General features: G+C 42.7%; 1 protein-coding gene across 1 annotated transcript in view; it reads right to left on the bottom strand.

The window, feature by feature from the left end:
- Positions 1-19362, bottom strand: part of sema4c (sema domain, immunoglobulin domain (Ig), transmembrane domain (TM) and short cytoplasmic domain, (semaphorin) 4C) — a 111665-nt gene that overhangs the window by 38376 nt on the left and 53927 nt on the right. The window contains exons 3-4 of the mRNA XM_084947562.1: positions 17894-18097; positions 1159-1313 (exon numbers count right to left, since the gene is read on the bottom strand). Of these exons, the coding sequence (XP_084803688.1) occupies positions 1159-1313; positions 17894-18017 (279 nt within the window). The 5' untranslated portion in view covers positions 18018-18097. The remainder of the gene's footprint in view (positions 1-1158; positions 1314-17893; positions 18098-19362) is intronic.

The raw sequence follows: 19362 nt of genomic DNA, 5'->3' as shown, positions 1-19362 counted from the left end.
AAAAGGATCCTGGTGTAGAAAGTAATATTAAATAAATTCTAACAACAGCTTATCAAGCTTAAACGTGCTGCTGTTGTTCAGCCGCTGGTTTCCTCTTTCTGGTGCGAAGTGGGCGATAAACAAACAAGAGAGACAGACTCGCGACAGAAAAGCCGATCAGCTGATCATTGATCAGTTTCACATTGAAGTAGCAGCAGGAGAGGGGGAGAGAGAGAGAGAGGCAGTCGCTCCATATATCGGTTGTTAAGCTTAACGTGGGAATGCTTTACAAACATTCAGAGATGAACTTACACACTTGCTTTACTTCTCTCTGGGATAACTTCCTCGGAGATGAAATGCCGGATTGCTAGCGAGGCTACAAATACACACAGCCGCTCTATCACGTGACCCGTACTCTTGCATGTGCTACGGTTATGAGCCGAGTTACGCCGTGTAGCAAGTTTTGTGAGGTGCTTTTTTGATATTTAATGGATCGGATTACATTTTTTTTATTTTTCTCCGATATCCGATCCAGTAATTTACGTCAGTATCGGACCGATACCGATACGTAATATCGGATCGGTCCATCTCTAGTATTACTCAGTCGACTTTGTTATTGTACTATAAAGTCCTTTGATTGCCTGCCAGAGTATGTCCAGAGTATGTGCTCTCAAATGTCATTGAGTCCAAAAGGAAAAAAGAATAGAATAAGGTCATTCTGTTAGTTAACAGACTTCAAAAAAGTGTGGCACAGGCAGAGATTATGTTTAATGTTTTCTTCCCTGTTCATCCAAGCTGAACCTTCATAATTTTTAAAGACTTTCTATAATAATTCTATCACACATGATATCATAATTGAATTTGGTCTGTTTAAATTAAGTATTTGAAATGTGTGTTTATCTCTGCGGCACTCTGTACCAAGTCGTGCGGAGGATGCTTTTTGTTCCTGAACTGTCCATCATGAAGCAGTGTGATATTAAATCTTATGTGTTATCATTTAATTTGTTGCATTTCTACAAAAGAGTTTGAGAATGCGTGGGTGTTTGCAGTGGCAGTCGGGTGGTAATTATTTTTCTTGAAATCCTTCCTTGTCCTTATTGAACTGTAATGTATTTATATCTCTTTCACTGTCAGAAAAAAAGTTTTTAAAGTGCGTTCATGTGCTTATGTGCGCTTTACCTGTGGCCTTAGCTGTTTGCTAATGTCATTGGGGTCCAAGGCGAACAAAGCCTCCCGTGCTCCGACGTACAAGACCCTCTCGTGGTCAGACAGAGTCAGCATGCTGTAGTTGAACACTCCCGGCACGCTAAACCTGGCCATGCTGTCCAACACATCTGGATGAGGGGACACAGAGACATCGGTGCATTACATCACATGATAATGCATAGCTGCATTTCTTTTGGCTGATATGGTGACAGATGAATAACACCTGAGAGGAACATTTCACACACTCAAATTTGTTGACGTCTCAGCTCATTCGCACCTCCAAGCCTCACCCACTCCACCGCCTATAGATTAGCGTCATCCACCACGATTCATCTCTCCCACATCCTTTTGCTAAGATTTCGTGTTGTGCCAGCACACAGCCATTAAATGCTACCCAACAGAGTGCTGCCTGTGCCATGAGAGGTTTTTTGGTGTCACTAAACAAAAAATTGATACAAACTTTTCGGTTTATATTCATTAAAATGCTCTGAGAATGAACTGCACGTCGACTCGTCTGGGCTCTGTTTTTGTGGCATCATAAAAATGTTTTTCCCCCCCAAGATTTAGTTTAACTGACAAAGATTTTAATTAAAACAACACAGCTGAAGTTAGGAAGGAGGTCAGACACGTCAGGTCTTGAAGAGTTTGCTGAGACTACCCACAATATCTAGCTCGAAGATCTCCTGTAAATTATTCCTGCACGATGGAGCACTGCACAGAAAGCTTCCCAAGCTCTGTATTTACTTTGAGAACCTGGAGCAGAAGCCGTGTCTTCGGGGAAAGGCTGATAAGTTCCAGATCTACATGTCAGCAGCGAGATAAGGCCGGCGTCTATTTAGAAAAGCTGTGCAAATAAACAAGAGGCAATGATGCTCTCTCAGACCAGCCCTTGTTTTGATGAAGAGTGCATGGGTGTGTACCATTACAACCAAACATTATGAATCTAATAGCACAGTTTTCCAAAATCTAGAGCTTTTAAAGAGGGAGCATATCAATGAATGCAGATGATTGATCTAGGGCTGATATAAAGACTGAAAGAGTGCACAATCTGCAGAATCGCAACTAACCTTCAACGGCTTCAATCAGCTGGCGCTTTAATGCGAGTTTTAAAAGTACGTTTGCTATGAGCCAGAAGCCGAGATGTTTGTATTCATACACTTGTTCAATAAAAATTCCATTAGGAGAGGTAGTTTTCAAATTGAGAAAATCGACTAATCTTGTTTTGGAAAACAACTTAAATTGTGTTTAGCCTCAATTTAACACAGCTTTTAGGCCAGAGATTGTTAAAGCACTTATAAACTCAGCATTGCAGTATTACAAAAAAAAGAAGAAAAAAAATCCTCATTCTTTGAAAAGGAGCAGAGTAATCCAGGCTATACAGAGCAGCAGTATACAACAATACAGGGATTTAAAGTTGGACCTGTTGGCATTATTATTTCAAATGGAAAATGCAAATGAAAGAGCGATTGTAATCTTGCACTCCCACACGTAGATCACATTTTAATGCAAGGCTTTACGAGCCCATATAATGCTTTGTTTATACAGCTTTTTGCACGTGTAAAAGGTCTGCAAACTCCTCAAAGCAACCAACGAGCAGTTTGCTTTTTATATACTTGCCAGAGCCATACGTCTAACTTTGCACAGCACAACAAAAGTTTTGCTGTCACCTGCTAGAGAGAACATTCACTCCTAGAACTTGAGGAAGTGAAGACGCAGTGGCTTATTTATTTTTGATGGCAGAACCTTACATTATTATAACATTGCTTGAACAGAGCTATATCTCGACATTATGATGCTGAGGGACAATTAGAAACTTTTCACATCGACTTTCGTGCTACAGTGCACTCCATGCCGAGCTGGCAGTGTTGGTAGTGTACCCCAACCATCCACATGTGTGAAAAGGCGACTTGGAGAGCGCAATCTAACAGACTAATGAAATATTGCTGTAAAGAAAGAGATTCGGATATGCATCTAATTTTTGCACAGCTCATCTCTCCAGAAAGCCTAATGAAATTTTTGAATAATCTTTCTGACAAACGGCACTCTGCTTTTACCGTTACCTTGGAAATAGGAGAAATAAATGGTCTGACACAAGAAGTTTGGTAAACTGTTACTAAGTTGCTTTTGCAGGACTCTGACCTTGTTCTGAACTCAGTTCTGGTCTAAACACAAAGGGCTTTTGTGAATTGAGTGCTGCACCTATAATCAAAGAAATAGAGTACAACCTGTAAGTCAGAGGAAACTGTACGAACGCATAATATGGGAATTCTAGTTATGGTCCTTGTAGCACACTCTGTGAAGTGGCTCCATAGTGTAGTGGTTTATGCATTTGCCTGGTTTGATCTGGGGAGGAGACGTAAAAGCTTTTGGGGTTGTGTCAAACATGTGGAGGCACCTGCTGTGGTGCCCCTTGTAAATAAAAGAGCAGCTGAAAGTAGCACTACATGGTTATATAATCAGTCATAATCAGCTGTCTAATGCAGTGGTCCCCAACCCCCGGGCCACAGACCGGTACCGGTCCCTGAGTCGTTTGGTACCGGGCCGCGAGAGTTGAGGCTCGGGTGTGAAATTTAAGGTTTTCAGGGTTTTTATCGTTGGCTCGGTTTCCCTGGGTCTTTTACCGTGTTGTAGTTGTGTGTCTTATTTTGAAAGAAATATTTACGCGTTACCATAGTGACCAGAGAGCATTAAGGGGCAGAAAGGAGGACGTTACGCTCAATGTTGTTGGCGCATTTCACGAGGACGCTGCTAATAAAGTTACACACAGTGAATTTGTGTTTATTATTATATTTACAAAATACCACAGTTTTTGTCTTGGTCGTATCATTTTATTTTGTTGTATTTATCTGCAACACCATAAAGGCCTGTCCGTGAAAATATTGTCTAACATTAAACTGGTCCGTCCCGCAAAAAAGGTTGGAGACCGCTGGTCTAATGTGCTATATGTTCTTCATACTTAGTTCATGGACTGTATGTGGAAAAAGTGAATGAGCCACATCATTGTGGACTACTGTCTTGAAGCCTCGCATTGAACATTTTGCTCGTGGTTCTTTGAAAATAAAAGACGTAGGTGAGTGCTTGGACTTGCCATTAACCCTCTCAGGTCTACGTCATCGCCGTGATCCTAACCGTTAAGTGCGTCCAAGTCATCAGAGGTTTACCACCTTTTATTCTGCATTAAATCTGTATTGAAGACACAAAACTAGCGACTGAAAACATAATTAATCAGGAAATAACGTCTCAAGTCAGACTCTTTTTCTTCTATTCTTCTATACAAGTCACCCCCTGCTGGCCATTAGAATCCCTTCTACAACACAAGGCTGGTTTTCTTTCTCAGCTGTTCCTGCAACTACTGCTGTAATTTGATTAAAATGACAAAATATTACTTAGCGCTTGTCAACTCAAGCTATCATCCTTTGACATGAAATAGCTGAACTGATGAGATTCATTCCAGGATTGTTTAATTTGTTGTGGATTACTTGCAATTTGGGGTTGTTTGTCTTTTTTTGCTGCTCACAGGCTGACACAAACAATCACAGAAAGATTATGACAAAAATCACAAAATGTTCTCTCCGAGCTCCCATCTGCGGAGAAATAGCTACAGCCGACTTTTTTTCCATAAAATTTTTAAAAAGGCACAGCTACTGTTTTGCTGTTCGCTCTCAGACGCACACACACACATGCCTACATACACGCACCCACATATACACACACACATGCGCACGCACACCATTCAAATCCCCCGACAAGCATACAGACAAACTAGTGGTGCAGAGCAGAAGGGAAAGCTGAGACAGAGACGAGAGGAAAGAGAAAAAGGATGGTGTTTAGTTTTCATTATCCACACTTGTGTTGCTTGTAGTGTCACCTTGTTCTCCTGCTCCTCCCCTCTCTCGCTTTATCCAGGCTGATAGAATGTGTGCAAAATGCGAGGCGACGACAGCCAGCGCCGCACGTAATGTGATCTCATATACTGAATAAGGATATTTCTTTTTTTTGTTTTCTATGCCACCAGTATTTTCACATTTTCGCCTTTCCCCCCCCGCTTCGACTGAAAATAGCAGCTGAAATCCAGGGAGGGAGCATCAGGAACCGGTGTGTGATTTATGGTGTGACTAACTGCTCATGTGATGCTGTAGCCTACTTGGGACTAAATAGACTTATATACAAGGAGAAGCCTGTTCTGGTTGAAGGAGCACGCCATGTGTGAGCGGGTTTGTGTGTGCGAGACGAGAAAGCCAGGTTAAAAAAGAAAAAGAAAAAAAAGGAGACATTTTGTAAGCTTGAGAGTGTAAACTATTTAACCCTTACAATGCCCTTGCTTTTAAGGTTCAAAGCCTTTTTTCTATTCTCTATGACCACTTGATACCAAAAACACAATAATGCTGGCACTACAGATAAGCAGAACAAGGACAAGGGAACATCCCTAACAACCGTTTAACCCCGCCCCCGGCCCAAGATTGCTTTGTTATCTAAGACAATTTCCAAAAAATGCATTGTTACAGCCAACTGGTGACACATTGTCCTGCTTTGCACAGACTTTGATCTCTTCTCCTTCATCTCAAACATATTGAGGCAGTGTTCCACATCTTGGTTGGCTCTGATTCCGTGAGTTTCACAAGAAACGTGTTGCTCTAAAAGGAGATGTGCTGACCTGTGAATGCATCCCTGCTGAAACCCAGTGATGATTGAAGACAGGAGAGCAGCTGAATTAATGGTTTAACAGCTGCTGTGACAGTAATAAGGAATACATACACACAACTGCACACTTTGCTCAACATGTCACTGTTGTTGTTGGGATATAGTCATCCTGCAGCTACATCCTAGACAGGAAAGTTGTGAAATCTGGCACAGTGATTGAAAATAGTCTCATTACACCTCAACTATTCTAGATTAATTAACTATCTAACTAGCATTTATGTAAGGAACCATGTGTCTGGGGTTTTTCTTTTGGTTAAAGCTAATTCAATGAACTCCAGCACATCAGTTTCTACCATTACCATCACCAGATTATATGAACTAGAAAGTGACGGCCTGGTAACTACTGGACACTACTCCCTGACTGCTTGCAATTAGCTGCTGGTAGTTGCTGTAAAATCAATTGCTAAGGCCCCATTCACACGTGACCTAGAGGGCAGTCAGTGATCTCCGGGTAACCGCCTATCACTAGGTGAACCTGGCTGCCAAAGGAGCTGCACCAAGAACTTCCTTGTGATTGCTTTGGTTGCATTGATTGATGTGGTTTGCATGGAAGACTTAGATTTGTCTGCATGTCCCTGCTTACTGAACAGCAAATCCATTGCTTGAAAACCCATTTTGGTAATGCACAAAAAAGTATGATTTGATCATTGAGGGGCTCTGGGGCAAAAATGCACTCTAATAACTGGTGCACACACCTGCAACAGATTTCTAAAAGACAAAATAGATTATTGTCCATTGATCATAGTTAAAGTACTTTGAGTGTGAGCTTCAGACCCTTGAATTAAGTTATGTATGTATTTATTTGCTGTAGGGGCAAAACAGATGCAAAAAAATAGCAAATATACCAGGTCTAAGGTCTCCAAGGTCTAACAAACCAATTTTAAAGCAGCATTTGGACCATCTTAGGCCACTGAAAGCCTTTAATTTGGACAAGTTCAGCTTAAAGAAATCCCAAGTCGTAACATGTTTTGAAGGGTACAGAGAGATGGAAGGGAGGAGTGAAGATATAACCAAAGGAAGGAAGGGGGATAAGTAGTGAAGTCAGCTTATTATCTGAAGAGCAGTGGCGTATAAACATTGGGGGGTATGTGCGGATGAACGGGCTAGATGAGAGTGAGAGGAGAGAGAGGGAGAGAGCGGAGGAGGCTTCCTCGGGGGAGAGCTGAACACATCTGCTGTGTTCCACACGGCTGGGCAAAAAAACTCCAGAGCTGACATGTGTACTGAGGTACACATACACACACACATTTGTGTAGAGGTACTTGGCTACACAAATCAGTGTGCGCATACACATGCACCCACAGTGAATAAACACAGTAAAAGACATTGCACTTGCACACACACACATGCGTTCAAAGTCCCAAACAGCTCTCCAGGGTACCTGCTCAGTGACTTCAACATCCCTCCACCAACAGATGGAAAGTTTTGCTCCGAGTGGCCTGTTTGAAGTGATCAGCGGCTCTGTCATTAAGAGGCGATGTGGGCACGTGCGCTTTCCACCTTACACTGCACTGTGGCACCCTGAGGCTACCTGTGGGGTGCGTGTGTGGCTGGAGGTCACAACCTCGTAAGAGAGAGGGTTTGTTGACAACAAACACAAGACTTGTCCACAGGTGGTATGGTTCATCTGTGTGTGTCAATGGGACGGGAAAAAAAACTACATGATCAGAAAAATCCTGAAGGAAGTATTTTGTACACACGGCATACAGAAAGGCGTCTTTCTTCTCTGAAAAGAACTCACTGTTTTTTAGACTGAATGTTATTTAAAGCCTGACACTTAGACTATTTTCAGATTTTTCCATCATTTTAAGGACCTGGTGATTGTGTGTATGTCTGAGGGCGGTTTGGGTTAAATTACAAGGCCTTTGATGCCTGGATAAAACAATCACAGAGAGCAGAAGAGAAGTGAAAATAAAAGAGTGCAAATAAGAAATGAGGAGCAAACATGAGGGGAGGTGTAATGAGTTTAACAGGCAGGGGAGTAATACAAACAAAAGAACAAACAGAAAGCCAGAATGAAAGGGAGAATACAAACTCGAGAGCCTGAACAGTGCTGCTAGAAACTGAACTTCGAAAGATCTTGAACCTTGAAATCAATTCAGTTGATGAAAAATCATCTGAAAACAAAATCTGCAAAACAGTGATTTGATGACTTTAGATGTCAAACAAAGGTTTTGCAGTGTTTAGACTAGTGCCTGATCGAACGAAGAAATTTAAGACCGATATTTGGTGATTTAAAACCCGATATATCAGCGGATATTTTTCGTCTTTCAGACACAGAAAACATAAACAGAGTTCTCAAACATTTATGTGCAGTTATTTTTGAGACCTTACTAATATCACATAACAATGCAGTTAAAAGTTATGTCATGGATCACTTGACCTTACTGGGATCAGCTGATTGTTTTGTTTGTGGTTTTCCAAACAAACCACAAATACAACAACTAGCAAGTTGCAGAGTGCCCTCTAGTGGACAAATTCTAGTGTATTTCTCTCTTGATGATTGATTCATTGGTTTCATGGTGGACCACTGGAGGGCTCCACTCATACCCAGTGTACAGGAAGTGTGTTGCTGAGTTTTGTGGCGCGACGTAGTCAGTTGTTGTTAGGTCAAGAACAAAGTTGGCGTGAGAAGTGAGAGCTCTCGTGTCGTCTGTGTTTACCTCCACAGTTTATTGATTTATCGTTACATATCCTGACACTAATATATTAACAAATATTAGTCAATCTATATTGATTTGCTTACTTTTGGACCTGAGCCAAGTTTACAAAGAAAAGACATTAAACTGATCTCGTTGCAGCTCTCCTTTACATGTAACCATTCAGCGCATTACACGTACGTACAACTCAAGAAACGAATGTTTGTGCGTTTAAATAAGCCTACCCGGATCAGTACAACGCCACAACGTTGAGCTGTGTTGCACAGATGTGTCAGCGTGTCCTTGAATGCACCGAAACAGAGGCATTTCACACAACCCACATAAAACGACTGGAGTGTCTTGCAAAACTATCAAGTGGATGGCACAGTGCAGCGTACGAGAGGAAAACCTTGTCAAGGATGAAACGCTTTCATTTGTTTACTTTCACGTCATAAAAGTTTAGCAGATCAAAAGCCATCTCTTAAACATAGTATGTTATTGTTTCTTTAGATACAAAAACAAGGACAAAAATGTCTTCTTTGATCAAGTAACACCGATGAACTTAAAACAAATGCTGAAAGAAATCAAGATGTGACTGCATTTCATTCTGGGGGAAATGATCACTAGTACACTGTATGCAAATGTGAGCTGTGTGTGTACTTGCTTGCATTTAGACCCATCATATGTGTGTATGAATGTGCACGACTCACTAGGACATGTCACGGTCAGGTCAAAGCTTCACCACCCTCCCTAATCTAAATCAAGCCAAGCCAGTCCAAACAGAGCTCCATTGAAGAGGCGGGACACGGGGAGCGCCTGTTGCTTCATGGCCGGGTGAAAAGCTCTCAGTCCGGGACTCGCCACTGCGGTCAGCTTCCACCAGCCTTCCAGCCTTCCTCTCACTGTCTGCTATAAATACACCCAGCCTCTTCTTATAGCTTCCAACCGCCTAGCCACTTGCACACTAAACTGTGATTAAAGGCCTATTTTAGGGGGCGCTTTGAAGCAGCGACAAAACGGCGAATGAGAGGCAGAGACAAGACAGACAGAGGAGGGAGAGACGCCGCTCAGCGTCCCCACACAATCATCCAGATAGACCCTAGCGTGTGCACAGACTTCCATAAGAGCAGGCACCCTTTTTGAAAGAATAAAAACAACACTGCTCTGACAAAGACACACACACATGCACGCACGCACACAGCAAAGCTTCGTCTGCTCAACAGAAGTTCACAAGGAAGGCAGGTGTACGACAGAATGAGAGCATGAAGAAAGACAGAGACATTAAAGGGAAAGATATGCATACCCTTACTAGCTGAATCTACCTATTGTTATTTAGGGATCATTAACACTGAGCGAGTTTCATTGGAATTCATGTCAGGACCGACTCGATGCTGAACAAAGGAAAATAATACCAAATAAAGGGACAGGTTTTAAGGTGATACATGTCTTGTTTCCACATGTAAATCCTTGTTTGTAGCATCTGTTTTCTGTAAAAGCTTTATTGTTGCCGCTTTTGATAAACAGTCACGCCAATAGAGCGCTCAATTCAGGAGAATTGGAAGAGAGCGTGATGGAGTGGGAGGGGAGGAAGTGGTAAAAGTGGATTAACACAAGAAGAAGAAGTGAGCCCATTGGGGGCGGGGGTTGGTTTTCAGGGGGGATGACGAGGCAAGATGAAAGGAAGAGGTGGGGGAGATGGCGGTGGTGGTGAACAGCCTGGCTCGGTGGGGTGTCGCCAGTGCAATCCACAACAAGCAGAACAAATCAAGAACCGGTTGAAGTCAAGAGTACAGTTTTTCCATGCCGGCGTCATGGTTCAGCATGTATGAGCATTACAGCGACGGGCACCAGCTGTGGTGAGCCGGGCCGCTTTGTGCACAATGCTGTGTTGATGACACACACAGAGAGATACAAGGGAGCCTGTGGAGTGGAATGGAGTTCGGGATTTTAAAGGCCACAACCTGCAGTGATTTCACAACAAAAGACACAAAGACTATGGAGAACTACAGTGAAAATGTGTCCACATGCTGTACGCCAGCGGTCCCCAACCTTCTTTGTGCCACAGACCGGTTTATGCCCGACAATATTTTCACGTACCGGCCTTTAAGGTGTCGCAGAACCGAAAAAAGAAGATTTATTCATAACACACGTGAAAAGACCCAGGAAAACCGAGTTAACGATAAAAACAATAACAAAATAACGCTGAAAACCGATAAAAACCCTGAAAACCATACATTTCACACCTGAGCCTCAACTCTCGCGGCCCGGTACCAAACGACTCACGGACCGGTACCGGTCCCAGGCCCGGGGGTTGGGGCCCGCTGCTGTACGCAGTTAAATCTGGTTTAGACAGACACCAGTGGTCTGAGTGTATGCGTTTGTCCACTTGTGTCTATTCATTTTCAATTCAGCGGCAAATTCTATTCAGGAATTTGCTGCTCAGAGTCTTGCTGACTGTAGTATTAACATTCAGCCACCTCAGTGACAGCACATTCCAGTTCTGACATTTCTGATGAGTATCATTATGTAGTACTTAGTTCAAGCATTTTTCTACTCATTTAATCACAGTGCAGCTGTGTTGAAGTGGACCTTCTATGCTCCATATTTTTATTAATGGACTGTGCTTGAACAGCCTCGCTTGATTTTACAGTTCAAAATATTCCTTATGTGTCTTACGTTGGGTTTCAGTGAACCCTCCCATCAGTTCATCCACAGTCTGAGAGAAGCATTTTAGCTGCTCTCCCCTTCCCTACAACTTTCTTACTAAGTGATAATCGCAAAATAAAGATCTGAGGATAAGAACGGGGGAGCTAGGGGTGCCAGAGATGACCATATTAGTGATATCTGTTCTCAGTGGCATCATATAGATGCAAAAATAGAAAAAAAATACTAGTCGTTGTCCTCCCTCAGCCTCCTACTTCATGTTTCTTCTTGAGTCATTACATCCACAAGATTTTCAGAAAACTTGACCTCTGACCTAGACCTTGGCTGAGGGGTAAAAACTGTCTGTACTGAGTGTTTGATGCAGTTTCAACCCTGAAGTTTTGGCTCAAACGCATTATCTGTACATACACTGACCTCATTGTGTGAAACACAATAGGAATATTTAATATGAGCATGTGCCACTTTAACCCCATCAGGTGGCAGGCCATGAAAGAAGAAAGCAATCAAATCGACTGCTTAAACAACCCGTGAGGTGTTGTGCATCATTCTTCATAATCTAAAAGCGTTGCATATAGTTTGCGTCCCTCACTGCTGCAAAAAAAAGGTCCTTTGGATAAGAATACCCTCAGACTGGCATTTTCATTTTAATGCACATGCCCACTTGCCCCCACATCAGCCCTCACGAAGTCAGAACGACAACAGAGAGCAGCGCAGGTCTCGACATTTGGTCCCGGCTGTTAATCTTCACCGACCAATCAGCACAGGGTCAGCGGATGACTGGCACTCAAAGCAGATAAAAAGCTATGATGAATCTCCTCCTTCCATTCCCTCCCACTTTTGTCCCCCCACCATCTATCCTCCCAGTCACGCACAGCCTCTCTCTGCCTCCTCCTCTCCCTCGCTCTCAACCACTCATTACTGTAATTGGAGGGTTTGAGGAGATAAGGCAGAGAAACAGAAAGAAGGAGGGTAAAAAAGAAAGAAGAAGGTTGAGAGAGAGAAGAGAGAGGTTTCTGGAGGTCAGAGGCCCAGCCCTTTTCCAATCTGCTTCTACAGAGTGTATGTGTGTTTTTTTCTCAATCTTTCTTTTTTTAAATCAAGAGGCGTACATTTGCTTTGGCCTTTCTTTAAAGATGCAGGGCTCATTTTCAGCATCAAAGCTCGCTAGGTTTTCAAGCATAATATCAAATTTGTAAGGGCTTAGATTCTACAACTTCTTTCTTTCTTTCCTTCTTTCTTTCCGTACAGCTGTGTTTTGTTAGATTTCTGGCTTACCGGCCTCTGTCATTGGGCTGGGGCTGAGAAGTTTATGTGTGGTTGTGTATGAGCGTATGTGAAAGCTAAAGCCATGGAGTAAAATATGGTGTTCAGCAGAGAAAGTCAGTAAGGACTGGGACAGACGGTGGTGTTTTCAGCTAAAGCATTTTCTGTGGTCAGTGGAAATTGGTCAGGTTAAGTGTGTGAAAGTAGTAGCTTAAAGCAACATAATGGATACTACAATCCAATCCAATCCAATCCAAAAAAGCGGGTGCAAAAAGAAGGACAAGGTCAGATTTGAGGCGCACAGACAACAGATATCTGAAATCTGTTCCACTTGTAAGATTAAGTAGCGAGGCGGGCAGAATGTTGCCAAGAAATCCCACAAAAAACGCTCGAATGGTGACATGACCCTAACAGATGTGTAGACCTGGGTTAATGTCAACTTGACAAAATCAAAAAACAGTTGCTTGTTTTGAATTAAGAGAACAGCACATTAATTTCAATACACTTCCACTACCTTATAGACGCTATGGGAAGGTTAATTTAAAATAAACCCTATATTTGGTTTCTGGCTTTTCTGCCATTTGGACTACCACCGCACATCATTTCGCTCTTTACCGTTATTTGTACAAATGCCACCTACAGTGAGACACCTGTGCAAAAGTTGTTGCACTTGGAAAGACTTTTCATTATTCATATAGGCTAGTGCAGTGCACCAGTGCAGCTAAATTAAGCTGCACTGTTCACAGACTCCAGTGCTATTGTTGAACTGTATTCCATTAAGCTCTTTATTAAAACTGACAATATATCATGAGCTAAAAATGTGTTTGTTCCTTCCAGCTGTTTATAGGAGTCTTTCATTTAAATTTGTTAAACACCTCTGGCAACAGCAGGGTCAATTTCAATTTTAATAGCACCAAATCACAAGAGCATACACCCTGAGACACACTTATATTTTAAAGGAAAAGACCCTATTATATTAGACCCCCCACCCCCCAACAATTAGATGACCCCCTCCATCCCAAAAATGCACAATCTAACCCTATTTTATTTTACCCCTAGTTTGCTACAAACTACTACTAGAGAATTAGTTTGACCCATTGTTAACGAATTAGGTCCTCCGGGAACCAGCGGGTTTCTGAGTGCCTAATGGGTAAGTCAAAAAGTAGAAAAAGCAGACAGCATCTCAGTATTCATGGGTAAGAAAACCTTTTGCAAAAAAGGATGAATGAGCAACTTGTACAATATGAACATAAATGTGAAATATTATCCGTATAAAAGGGAAAAAGAAATCAAGACACATGCACCACATCAGGGTGCAGAATGAGAAAATATGAGCGAAAAATGTAAAGTATGTAAATTTACAGCACTCATTAGCAGCTCCACGAGGGCCATACATAATGTGTGTACATAAAATCTCTCATTAGAAGCCAACAGTGATTTCTTTTCCCCCCTCCACTAATGTGGCGAGTGGCTGGTGAGGAATAACAACAGGCCTAAAATTTCAAATGTCAACATGTGACTTTAAAAAAATATATAAGAGGGGAAGAAGAAATAGAAGAAGAAGAGGGGAGATAGCGAGACACAGAGAGAGGATGCTTGCTTTTCTTCTCCTGCAACCCCGTGTAAGTCTCGTTTAATTGCAGGGTGTGTGAGGGGGGTGGGGGTGCCGTGATGGCGGGTGGGGGTAAATATTATCTCTTCAACCATCTCTCCCCTACCATAACCCAACTCACTCAGCAGCACACACACACACACACACACACACACACACACACACACACACACACACACACACTCCCCTCCTATACCACCTAAAAGCTCCAAATCCCTCAGACTGCCAACCAAGCAGTATACACACACACGTATAAACAAGGGGAGATTAGATAGGCAGATTCACAACTACACACACACACACACACACACACACACACACACACACACACACACACACACATCTCCCTCCAAACAAATACGTATAAACAGAACGGCCCTCCGTCGCTCTATATTTTCTCTCCGTCTTCTTTTTTCATCGCCCGTCTTCTTGTGTCTGTCTAACATGCAGACGCGCTCACATGGATGCTTTGCAGAGATGGTTAGGTGCAATGTGAATTGCTGGGTGAACGGCCGGCAGTTTGCGTCTGTGTTTTCCTCTCTCTCTGTCTATCCTCTGAAGCTACTTTCTGCCCTTTTAAGGCAGTTACTGACTGGCCTCTCTCCCCAGTCTCTCGCTGACTTTCCTGCTTTCTTTCCATTATACCTCCCCTCTCTCTCCCTCTCTTTTCATTTTGTCTCTCCACTCCAATCCATCGTTCCCTCTTTCTGCAGCTGTACCTCCCCCCCCCCATTTCTCTCCTATCTCCTTCTCAGCACTGTAGCAAGAATCCATCCATATAAGTCATTTAACCCAGTAGCAGGGCCTGAAAATCTCATTTTTTCCTTCCCCTCTGTCACCAAGCGAAGAAATCTGTCAACAGGTATGATAATCCTGCTTGTTTCCAATGCAACTCATTTTGCGTCAAGAATCTCACTGCACGTGAGAGCCACACTCAAATCAGAGATGACGTGACGCGATCTGCCTTTCTCCTGTGTTTCATGATGAGATTTTTATGATGACTTTTATGACAGAGGCACTCCCGATATGAAAGCGAAGCTGCACGAGAAACCATGGGAGTTGTCTTTCGACACACTTTTTTTCTAAAAAGGAAAAATGCAAAAAAAGGGTTATTTATTTCTTGGTAGCAGATGTCCCCGTTTCCCCTGTCTGGTGTGTCTTTGCCACAAGTGTATGCCGGCCAAAGTGTGTGCCGGCTAGAGTGCAGCAGCAGAGATATGTGCTGCTCTGTGCCAGCGCTGGCTTCACTTTGTCACAACGGAGCATTTCACCACAAACTATCAACACCCTGCTGATTGTTTTTTCCCCCCATCTTCTCTGTCCTTACATTACACCAAAAACGCCAGTGATGAGGTGTTGTAAGGATAGAGAAAAAAAAAAGAAAAGGAGAATGGGAGTGATAGCGGCTGTGAAAGAAGCTTTTGAAATATCCCCACGCTCCTTCGCCGCTGCCGCTACCGCCGTGCGCACCATTCTCCTCGAGAGCGGCTGAAATCGAAGCTGTTTGTGAAAACGCCATAAGAGCATTTCAGGTTCATACGATGAGCCGCGGCACACAAAGCAAAAGAGGGGAGGGGAGGGATAAAAGGCAAAAAAGAAAGAGCAGGAAGAGAGAGAAAGGGAGCGAGAGATATGGGATGAAAGGTGGGATAGGTGGAACAGAGAGGTGAGAAAATATACTTTTTCACAGCTTTTTTTCCCCCCACTTCTCTTTATAGTATTTCCCTAATCCCCAAGAGAGTGAGGCAGCTCTTCTCTCTGGAGGGATTAAAAAAAAAGACTATTTCTTAGCTCGCAACAATTGGCATTGTTCAGTGAAGAAAGCTGGGTTTGGCTGCAGAGGAGAGCTGAGATAAATGGTGCAAATTCAGCTGAGTGCTAGGATTATACTGATGCATTGTTTCACGGAGGGTCGATGTGGGCCTCACCTCAGAAAACCTCCACCTCTGATATAACGGAGAAATCCTCCTGATTGTTGTTATGGAATACATCTGTCCAATTATTGGTTTTGTATCCGATGCCTGACCAGATAAGTCATTTCAGTGACTGATCTATCAGTCTAATAAATCGGCCTTATTGGCTCGGTCAGAAGACCGCATAAAAATGAAACATTTCTTTTAGAGGATTCAGTCAGTGGCTATAATATCAGGGATGTGTAAATGTATCACCTTCTGTAACACTGGCCAGTAGTGGCTAGGGATGGGTATCGTTTAGGTTTTATCCGATACCAGTACCAAACCGGTACTTTTGAAACGGTGCTTAAAGAATGGAGAACACAAAATTGGTCCAAAAACCTCTTATGTTCAGCTGTTTTTTTTGTAAAAAGATAACAATGTTAGCCTTTTCTGCAGCTATAGGGGATATATGGTATCACTCTTGGCTGGAAGCAGTTCTTAATCAATGGGAAAAACACAAACTTTGTCCAAAAACTTCTCATGTTTAGCTGTTTTCCACTTTTTCTTTGGTCATTTTAACCTTTTTGGCCAGGGTGAAGGGAGCATCTGCCATCAAACAAGAAGACAGCCGCATGTAACTACGACGGTGTTTGCTAGTTCACCTTACATGCATTAATTTAATAACGTGGTTAGCCTACTCAACGTAAATTATACACGAACAACATTAAGCTACTCACGCAGAGAAGAACGGCTGCTGCTGCCATCATCATCCGTCATCATTTCTGCTACACTGGCAGGGCTAGGGGCCAGGACTCTCCTCTTCGGGTTTTTGGGGGATGTTGCTAACTCCGGGTCCGATAACAGGCAAACCACCCGCAGTAGATGCGCTCGGTGTGAGGTCTCGCAGCAAGCTATCAAATACGGCGCATTTCTCGGCTTTTAACAAAATGCTATACATCGCCAGGTGTTTCATCGGATTCGAGGAGTTACCTCCTTTGCACAGTATCACCTTTAAGCACTTGTTGCAGGCTGCTGAGTTTGCATCTTTTGCTGTGAAGTACAGCCAGACTTTGACCGCTTCGCCTTGGGCATTTTTAATCTGTAGCTCTGCTCTAAAAGAACGTACGTACCTGGGCCCGCCTACTATCCTTGGAAACGTAAAATGATTGGCTAGAATCCAAAGTGTATGACATCTCATGAAAAAAAAGCACCGAAATAAAGCACCGAAATGTGCGCTGCTTTTCGGTCTGGTTACTACCGTTTATGTCAGAACCGGTGCCATTATGGCACCGGATACCGGTACCCATCCCTAGTAGTGGCGTGTCTTAACAGGGCTGATCTTTGAAGGAATGCAGAGAATTCAAGTTGGAGGAACTTATAGTGCCTGTAGGGCAGGGATATTTATGGTATCTGTGAGAGCATACTGTCAGGAACTTTGTATAAAAGTGCAGATGAATCTGAAAAGTCAGGTTGATTTGTCTTAAACCTGAATTCTTTCTAAAAGCAAGCAGGAGGTGATCTGTGACTAGATGTCTGTGACGTCTGTTAGTGTCCTTAGCGTCAGATCCACGCCTTGTTCATCACGTACAGTTTCAAAATACAAAGATGAAAATGGTGAAAACACCCAGGTCGAGGCTTTAGTATTCACAGTATATAGTTTATCAACACTATCACTTGTGTGTGTGAAGATATCAGGTGAAAAAAACAACCTATGCTAAAGCTTGATTGTAAAACTGAAAAAAATAAGTAAATAAAAAATCCCAGTACATGTGATTGTTTCCACTTGGAGGCACATAAGCTTTAGTACTCTCCCACTGGGCCCACCCATGGGTCCCTCCTTGGCCTGAAGACAATATGTCACTATGTCATCCCAAAATTATAACTTACTCCATCCCTATTACAAACTATCAGCTCTTAATTCACTGATCGCTCACCTTGATTTCGAACAGTCTTGCGCGGGATCGGGTTCCAGTTGAGGCCCAGCGATTTCTCCCATCCGACCAGAAACACCAGGAGGAGGACCTTTGTCCCCCACATACCTCCTATGTGAGCTCCCATTTGGCGCTGAGCGATGGATCGAGGGATCAATCAGTCGATCAGAGCAACTCGAGAGAACGGCCCAGCTCCTGGCAGCGTGCCTGGAGCAAAAGAAAAAAAAACACATCAGCTGGAGGCAGCAATTCACTTCGTTTTATTGGCTTAGCTGCTTATCAGAAACAATTTTGTCAGAGCAGTATTTACAACATGTGCATTTTTCAAAAAGCCACACAAAAGAGTTCACACACTCAAACCGCTCCGAAAGATAAATGTCTCACTTTGAAAAGATGCAGAATATATTTGAACACTGTCATCAAAATCCACAATAATGCAAAAGAGGAGTGAGTTATGCAAATCGTTAAAGCCTACAAGGACATAGTTTTAATCGCTGTACGTGCCCCTGTTTGTGCCTGTCTGCCAACATAAACAAACTAAACATTTTAATGACTTTTGGCCAGGAAGGTTAGCAGCAAAGTTTTTTCCTGCCTCTCCCTCGCTCCGAGTGATAATCCAGCTATCGCCACTCAGAAAGCTCAGAAATAGCTTATCACTAAACTCTTGTCAAGCCAATTCAGCGGCAGTATATTAAGCCGGGGCTGAGTTATCAAAGTTAACTGGTGCTGGCAACGCATCAAACGCCAATGTGGTGGGAAATGAATGTCGAGACAAGGACAATCCAATAGCACTGTGTTGTAAATGAATTGGCTTATACATAATGAACATCGAGTGTGCGGCTAGGACGTAGCATTACAGTCCAATAATGGTGCCTGGTGATTGACTTGTTATGATGCTGCAGGTAGGATTGATGAGCTATTTCACATTAACACCACACACTTCAAACTCTGGTTTTGTATGCCTGGAGGGTGTTTAACCCACGGTAATACCAAATGAATGCGTAAATCGGTCTAGCACCAAATTATTAAATAATACACAAACTCAGGAAGCTAAAGATTAAGAGACAAGCTCTTTTTGACTGATTTGTTGGCTTAGAGGTCAAACAATTAATAAACTTTTGGAAGAAAGAAAATCTCACTACTCGATCTGGTCACACTTATACTTTATTAAAGTTGTGTGATCTTTGTGTGGGTATTTTTCAGAATAAAGCAAAGTGAATGGAAATTATTAAGAAAAGAAAAAAGCATGTATATATAAGAAATAGAAACATTTCTTCTCAGAAAAGGCTGCACATTGTGTCTTCCTGCCACGTCTTAGGCCAAAACCTGCAATAGCTTCAGGTTGGCTGCACCCTGATCTCTGTGGCTCTGCTGAGGTTGAAAACTAGTACATTGATTTTGTTCATAAGGTTGTACACACAATAAGCAGCAGAAGAAGCTGGCAGGAAAAAGAAAACTGACAAAAGGGGAAC

The sequence above is a fragment of the Perissodus microlepis genome, chromosome 12, assembly GCF_051167445.1.
Source record: "Perissodus microlepis isolate ML-2025 ecotype Zambia chromosome 12, ASM5116744v1, whole genome shotgun sequence".
In the NCBI taxonomy this organism is placed as follows: domain Eukaryota; kingdom Metazoa; phylum Chordata; class Actinopteri; order Cichliformes; family Cichlidae; genus Perissodus; species Perissodus microlepis.
This window is presented reverse-complemented; position numbering and strand designations above follow the sequence as displayed.